Here is an 8,271-nt window from a genome sequence, read left to right as displayed (position 1 = left end):
CAACATATTATAATGCATAGTTAATGAAATTAGAATAGTCTTGTTAAATGTATTTAATGAAAATTTTTGTTTTGTCACTTGTCTACAATGTAAATGTATTATTAACATATTTTTTATAAAAATTTACAGCTGGAATTTCACAAGGACTTCATAATCGCAGTCCTTACACCTGTACATTTGAATGCCTGAAGGATTTTTATCAGTCAGATGGTGATGTTTGATATTTTCCCTGTATTTTATTATGTAATCGCAGTCATTACACTCGTTTTACAGCTGAAATTTCATAAGGACATTACACAAAAAATTGCCCAGAAAAAGATAATGGAGAAAGCATTAAAACATGCCACGGCATGCAAATGAGAAACTATAAGAAGAGACCTGATTAACAGCACATAAGGAATAGTTATACATATAAAGCGGCCTCCACACGGGGCAATCTACAGGGTCCAATCTGCAGGGACCCTGCAGATTGCCTCACGTAGAGGCGAATTGTCACAATTATTTTACGACTATCCGATATCGGGAAGTTGTCTCGGCAGACCATACAATCGCCCTGCTCCCCACCCTTACGCCCTGCATATATTGTATGGTGTGTAGCGCAATTGGAACAATAACAGGTTGATTCTAGATCTGATCTGATCTAGATGTGGTTCGTGGAGCAAATAAATACGTCTTGTTAACAAAATCACAGATTTGGAGCCATGGTACAAATTCCCATACTGACCGATTGGACCGTGTGTAGAGTCATACCCAATTTCCTCTACTCTTAACACCCTACAAATTGGTCCCTGCAGATTGCCCCGTGTGTAGGCCGCTTAATACAAATAATAACTTAGTGGTGTATATAACTTTGTTTATATTCTGTAATAAAAAAGTTGGTTTATATATGTATCATAGAAAGATTTGATTATATATGTATATATATATATATATATATAAGTACATGTGAAATTTGCTTTTTAAGTTTATATTTAGGTATAATGTGCAATGAATAAAAAAAATCAGTTTAATTTTTAATTTTTTTATTCAAGAACTCAGTTTAAAAATAAGTGCTATTAAAGTTTATATTTTATTCTCATGAAGTACTTTAGGTCTTATTTGTTCCAGTTTAAAAAAATGCCTCAAACCAGTTTTATGAATAATATAAACCATTGATGTGTATATCTAAATAATTTGGAGATGTTTCTGAAAATTTGTATGTAATCTTAAACAGAAAAATATCTGCCGGTGGCTATGTTACAGAATTTTTTCGTCAGATTTTAGTAAGTGGGTGAGTAAAATGTTTAAAAAATACATACATGTATCAACGATGGAATACTTCTTACAGAAAAATGTTAAAATGTCTTTAAATCTCATGAAAAGAGAATTTTAAAACTACCCTTCACGTATTTATGACGAATCTAATCAACAGATCCAAAATATTGTATTGTTAATTTTTATTCCAGTGGTATTCAAAGAAATCAAATCTCATATTACATATTTTTATAACCAAATAGATAAATGATCAGATTTCCCTTTTAATTTTTTTGTGTCAATATTTTTTTTGAATAAAAAGTATTAGATGGAGTGGAAATGGCAAGCAAATGTTTTGGAAATTAGGTACGTATTTGATCTATTGAAATATTAAAACCACCCTGTAATTTTTTTTATTAGCCCAATAAGTACTAAAAATAGCCCAGCTAATGTTCTGACGACATCAACAGTAAAGCCTACGTTGTCCTCATTTGATTCACTGATAACCTGACAATAGCCCGGCTGATGTCCTGAGGGCATACACAGTAAAGCCTAGGACGTCCTCATTTGATCCTCTGATCAAGAGCAAATCCCAGGCGGTTCCATTTGGATATCCCTGGTACATCCTGAGGTGATCGTGTACCTATCCGAGGATATCCTATACATCCTGAAAAGTTATCCTCAGTACATCCTACGAATGTCATTGTGCTGTGTGGGTTTCTTTAACAGAAAAATGTATCTTACAATTAGTAGGTACTAACATAAATAAAACGCATCGACCTCAAATCTGTCATCTCCACGGGATGGGCTGAATGGTTGGCCGGAGGCACACGTAGACCACCTGAGTGATGTATACCGGGTGTCCCAAGCAGTGATTATTTTACATTTCCAAACATGTTCCTTTTATGTTAGAATTTAAGAAATTTTAAATCGATTTTTTATTCGCATTTCTAAATGAGGAAAGTAAACGTAAATTCATTTAAAAATTGTTGCTTTTACATTGAAGTTCACATAAAAAATACAAGATAGTTAAATAATAATTGTTGAAAATCGATCCTTATGTTAGTTTTGAGGTTAATAAGAATAATATCTCTGAATCATTTTTATTTAATTCATTCCTTTAATAAATTAATAAACTCCTGAAATTAATTCATGTTAACGTATATTCTGCTTTTTTTGTTGTGTTTTTGTGATTAAAAATATTGAAATGAATAGTGCACTTATAAACCGCAGTGAACGTAGTAGTAGAAGTCTATATTGTCGTACTCCACCCTTCGAGCGAGCTTCAGGATTTCAGAACACCCAGTATATTCATAGAGGTAGCCTTGTACCTACGGATATGCCGGGGACCGCTGAATTGGGAAGGAGGCGAAATAAGCATATTCACCTATCTTTCCAATCCAAACTAAAAACCCGTCACGGTTGCAAATTCAATCGCCGTCTGCCGGGCAAAATGAAAAAGCCTCTATGAGAGTCTTCAGATTTAATTAATTTGTTATAGTTCTCCGTCTGTAATATTTGTACCAACATTGTGAGTTATAAGGATTACATTATAAATCGTAGGCAGAATTACGTAGCATCGCGACCGATCTCGCCTGGGTCTGCCATCCCGGCGCGCAGTGTCCACTGCCGCTACTCTCGCAAACTGCAGTCGAACCCCGGGACGCTTCAAGGCGATATTTGGCAACAGTCATCAGAAATTCCACCACTCTTTCGAAATGGTTAAGGACGCTATCGCCAATAACTCTAAAAGTTATTGAGCGATCGGTGTCAAAATTTAATGCAGCACTCCTCAAGTCGCTAGCATTATCTTACTAAATTTTCGTCCGAATCGAATGAGCCAAAACGCCGTTATACGGGGAAACGCGGAATTCACGTTTTCCGCGTTTTCAGCCGTTCCGCTCATTCGATCTCGGCCGAACCCTCCAACCACACTAGAGTATCCCTAGGTGGTTGTCATATCCAAATTCGAGCCGAATCGTGCTACTACTAACGGCCAGTTAAGCCATAATAGGTTTTCACGTCCTTATAGCTGCCGCCGAAAGTATCCGCGCGATCTCGGCCGAACCCTCCAACCCCGGCACTATGTCATGCCGTGCATCTACTCACAAAATTTCAATACGATCCATCCAGTAATAAGACCTCCGTAAGCCCTTTTACGAAGACGGGGAAAATTTCACCGATGTTTCCAATTTCCCCGTCTTTGGGCCGAAAGGACCGTCTTCCGAAGGTCCCACCGCTCTGGCGGTTGGATGCGATGCTCGGCAGCCCAAGCCGAGACCGCGGGTAGAGATTTTTCCCAAACCCGGAATAAACTCCAAAATCCCCGACGCCTACATCGACTAGCCGGAGAGGCCAGAGGGGAACGAGTCCCGACGTTGACGGGGACGATGGATAAATTTAGTTGGAAATTTTGGCGGACAATTCAAGCCCAGTCCGCCAAAAGTATGGAAATCCCCAGAAAGCGAACGAACGTCTACTTGCGACGTTTGCAGTCTATTAGTGGGAGTGCATAGCGCGAAGATAGCGATGTAAATCGAATTGTAACAAACGATATCTATGGTAAATGTCTTGTATATGTTAATAGGAATTCTTGTCTGTTAATTCTATTCAATAAAACTGTTAACATATCTTCCACGGTTTGATTGAAAAAACCCTGTCATCAAGCTCAAGAACTTTGGAGCTCAAGCTCACAGGCTCGCTTCACGAGGCTTCCGTCGAGGCTGCCATTCCTCGACCTGATATTAATTGTGCCTAGCAACCACTACTCGCTTTACGAGATATACCACCCGAGGTAGTCTAGCCTGAGGTGAAGACCCTGTTCGATAGCCCCCTGCATCGAAAACAGCTGTAAATTTCCAGGATCCACTTGAGATCTGCGATACCATCCGAGACTGACCACCTCCGACGAAGATCTTGTGCGATAGCCTCTTGCATCGACACAGCGATACTCCAGGCTCCTCCAGAGACCTGCGTACCGCCCGAGGTAGCCCAACCTAAGGCGAAGATCCTGTTCGATCGCCCCCTGCGTCGAAACAGCGATACCTTCAGGCTCCTCCAGAGACCTGCATACCGTCCGAGGCTGCGAACCTCCGACGAAGACTTTGATTCCGATTGTGCCGGCTCCATCGAGAGGTTTAAGGAATAAGCGAACGCTTATCAAGGTGGTTGAAATAACCGCAGCTGGCTTTTGCAGTGTAGGTACACGCGGCAAAAGGCATTTAAAGTCAATCCAGGGTGTGGAGAACATTGCCCTACGCTCGGCCACCGCCTCGCCCTGGTACGTAAAAAATGCAGATATTTTATGCGACTTACAATACACGAACGCCACCCAAACTACGAATAAACGAAACGAAAAGTGCTTTGATGAGGCCACGAGACACGACAATCCCTGCCTCAGGCGCAACAGACAAACACAAACGACCTAGACACCATCTATTCGACCCGGGATCAAAGAATAGTTAATATTCTTTGCCGGGATGACCTTCCCAATACCCATATCTCCCTCCTCTCACGCTAACCCCTTAAGTTTCAGGAACAGTCAGGACCAAGAATATAAGAAGAGATAAATGACAAAAACCTGTTCCCGTGAAGTCACGTCCGTTAGCCGCGGAACAACTCTGCGCTACAATAACGTACCCTTCCACGGACCAGTCCACCGAGTCAAGGTGCATTCAGAATCAATTTGCCAGCCAACTTACACTTCGACACGAAAGTCTGCACGGATTTGACCCTTCAGAATAAAATTCAGGCGACACTTGGTGCATGCGCGTTGGCTTCAACTTAAATCAGCTGTTTTAGCTGTATATTTTAGGTTATATTTATATTTTGTTTGTTTTCAAAATTTTAAACTAAAATGTACAATAATAATCCATAATAATAATTAAAATGAGCCAATTCCAAGCTGCTCCCGAGTTTAGCGACGAATTTTTATTACAGTGTATCTCCAATTACAGACCACTATGATAAATCTAACAGATTATAAAATTGAAAAAAAAAATGTTGGGCTCACTGAAACGAGCTTCACGAAGAAAATTTTCATAAAATTCATGATTTCTCCGGGCCATTAGAATTGGTCTTACTCCCCCAAAACCCAGAAGTTTTTTAATGGAGTTTTTTTGCTCGAATTGCTATAATAACTGTCTTTTTTTAGTAACAACAACAGCATTGCTACCAGTAAAAGAGGGGATAACAAATTTTCCATTCTTCCCATTCTTCCATCGTGGTTAATCAACAAAATGGTTAAACTAATTTCAAAATTCCATCAAATTAAAATTATGTTGACATTTTATTAAAACAATCATATTGCGCATATCCCGTAATCGGCACGGAAGTCGGCACGGACGTCAAAGTTTGCAGCTTGCGAGGTTTCACGCGCACTTTAACTCGTTTGCCAGCTCGAGATTTTATTCTGAACGGCTACATTGAAATGCGAAAGGTAAGCACGCGTGGCCAAGTCCGACTTCGCTCGCGAATTGATTGTGAATGGGGTTTTATTTGGTTCGAGGGACGCGTGCATCCCACGCTACAACGTTACTCCCAAAAACCCATCCTCTGAGCGCGAATGGCACCGCCACAGGCGCTCGCGACGATGACTACCCCCCGGGGGGTTAGACAAGCCGGCGAAGAAAGAAGAGAAAAGACAAGAAGAGGACCCCTGCCGGCGGGAGTTAGCCAGGACAAGAAGAGGTGCCACAAAGCGCTTACATATAATCTAGGGCGCTTACACCGCCTACGCTTGTGGTCGGGGTCGACGACGGATGGGGCCTATCTTCACGAGGCTGTCCACTGTCCAGGCCTACAACAATGAGGCAGGGTAGACGAATAGTCCCCCTCGGACCCAAATCATTTAGGCCACCGATATCGCCAAAAATAACGGCTCACGCTAAACTCTGTCAAGTTGTAATTATGACATCATGTAACTAGAACTAACTAGATAAGGCGAGTGAAATCATATGTTGTAGTATAAGTAGTATGAGTAAATGAAGAGATTTAAACTACCATTTGATAACTAAGATCAAAAGAGATAGAGTCATTGTAATAATTACTATTTCTATCTATACAAGAGTCTCTGTAGTAAGTACATGTCAGATATTCACCAATATTCAGTCGCGAAATATAGCCTATAGTATGGTCACAGAATAGAACTCTATTCAGTGGTTAGTAAACGTCATAACGTAACCTACAAATGTTAACAAAACGAACAAAACTACAAAAAACACGACACTTAAGACATTAACTAATTCATTACAAGTATTGGAGATTAAAAAGGTTTATACAAAAAGTATGCCCCGAAATAATTTACCTATAGATAAAGTACGTAGGACTCGTAGGAGGTCGATAGTTGAAGGACGCGAGAACGAAAGCAAGCTTAAAATTGAAAAGAAAACTAAGTTAAGCTACCGTACAAAATACGTTGAAAACGTTAAGACCGAAATTGAAAAGTGGAAAATGCATATAACAGAAACTTTAGAAAAGATAAATAAGTTCAAATCGTAAGTTAGCGAAATGAATTCACAATATGGATACATAATACATTTTATTTCAGTGAGAATAATCTGCAAAATATGGCTGCTGACCGGAATATTCTATCCTCTCGATATCGGGACTTAATTGCTTCTTTTGATTGTGAGGAATATGTGAGAAGAGTGTAATTTTAATGACTCGGCTATGATTATTACATATAAAATTCAGAATAAATCAGAGATCGAACTTAAGAAAAAGTATTTATTTATACAGAGAAAATTAGAGAGACATTAAAGATAAGTATTTTATTGAAGATACGGTTTGAGCTGAATTTAAATTGTTTTATTTTTCAATTAACACAAACCATACGTACATCCCAAAGATTACATTTTACTGTTTAAAAATGTTTCATACACTTTTATTAATTAAACAAAATGATTTTTATTGAGACATTTATTTCAAATAAAATTTTATTTTTTTCACATAGAAATGTCTTAGATAGGACATTTAGGTAACTGTACATATTTTCCAAAACTGTACAGCTCGATTAAATGGCATTGTATAATTTTTTTTCTACGTTTTCATAGATTTTTTTTTATTTTCATTCCAATAATATAAAATTTATATGTTTTTGCGTAATAATATTTTTGAGAAAAAATGAGAAAACTTTCGGCCTTTGACTTTAGTTTACGGTGTTCGCTTTCTAAATCATATCAAATGGAAGGCGCTGGAAAAACAATTTTGTATACGGCTGTTTTGTCACATATCAGTTTGTAATTGTTGTCACTTTTCAAGTTTAACTTATAACAAAATGAATGATTTTAATGAAGAATTTGCAGATTTATTATAAATATAGAAAAAACAGTGTCGCAACTTTACAATTACATCGACAATGTTATTTTAATAGAATTTTCCTTAACAGAAGAAAGTTTAGTAAACTTGAAGCAAATCTAAGACAGTGTGGAATGCTAAAGAAGAAAAGTGTTTCTTTAGGATATGCTTGCAATGAAAATCAAGAATTAGATTTACTATTAAGTGTGCAAGAAAATCCTAATAGGAATAGGAATCATGAGGAAATTAGCCAGGAATCATAATTTAACCGAGTACGTTGTGTCTAAAACTACATAAACATAAATTGTTTCCTTACAAGGTGAATTTGATTCAACATCTTCATGAAACTGACTTTGAACAAAGAATACAGTTTTGTCGCTGCTACTTAAATAATGCAAATAATAATCCCAACTCCCCAAAAATGATTTTATGGACAGATAAAAGTAATTTTTCTAACAACGGCATGTTTAACCGCGATACATCATGCCATTGGAGATATGATAATCCTAGAATTATTACAGAAAGAAATTTTCAAAATCGATTTCATATTAATGTGGTGTGGTATGCTTGGTTAAAAAATATTAGGGCCATACTTCTTTGGTGAACGGTGTAACAATTATTTGAGAGATCAGTTACAAGAGTATTTAGAAGAATTAACAGTTAATGAGTATGTCCATATTATTTCCCAAGATCCATTCTTTCTCTGGGGTTTATTAAAAATGAAGTTTATCTAACCCTACC

The 8,271-nt window shown here is 37.8% G+C and overlaps 1 protein-coding gene across 1 annotated transcript; it reads left to right on the top strand.

Annotated features, from left to right (window-relative positions):
* The first annotated feature begins 6,384 nt into the window (after window positions 1-6,384).
* LOC108910153 lies at window positions 6,385-7,030 on the top strand. The gene is made up of 2 exons (XM_018714680.1): window positions 6,385-6,728; window positions 6,782-7,030. The coding sequence occupies exons 1-2, from the start codon at window positions 6,520-6,522 to the stop codon at window positions 6,885-6,887; spliced, it is 315 nt and encodes a 104-aa protein (XP_018570196.1). The 5' UTR covers window positions 6,385-6,519; the 3' UTR covers window positions 6,888-7,030.
* Window positions 7,031-8,271: the final 1,241 nt, after the last annotated feature.

Source organism: Anoplophora glabripennis, unplaced genomic scaffold (assembly GCF_000390285.2).
Source record: "Anoplophora glabripennis isolate ALB-LARVAE unplaced genomic scaffold, Agla_2.0 scaffold466, whole genome shotgun sequence".
NCBI lineage: Eukaryota > Metazoa > Arthropoda > Insecta > Coleoptera > Cerambycidae > Anoplophora > Anoplophora glabripennis.
The sequence above is the reverse complement of the archived record's forward strand: the minus strand, read 5'-3'. Positions and strand labels throughout refer to the sequence as shown.

Coding starts and splice junctions, on each gene's coding strand:
- LOC108910153 (XM_018714680.1), top strand. CDS start 6,520: ATGCCCCGAAATAATTTACCTATAGATAAAGTACGTAGGACTCGTAGG. Junction 6,729..6,781: donor AAGATAAATAAGTTCAAATC/GTAAGTTAGCGA, acceptor ATTTTATTTCAG/TGAGAATAATCTGCAAAATA.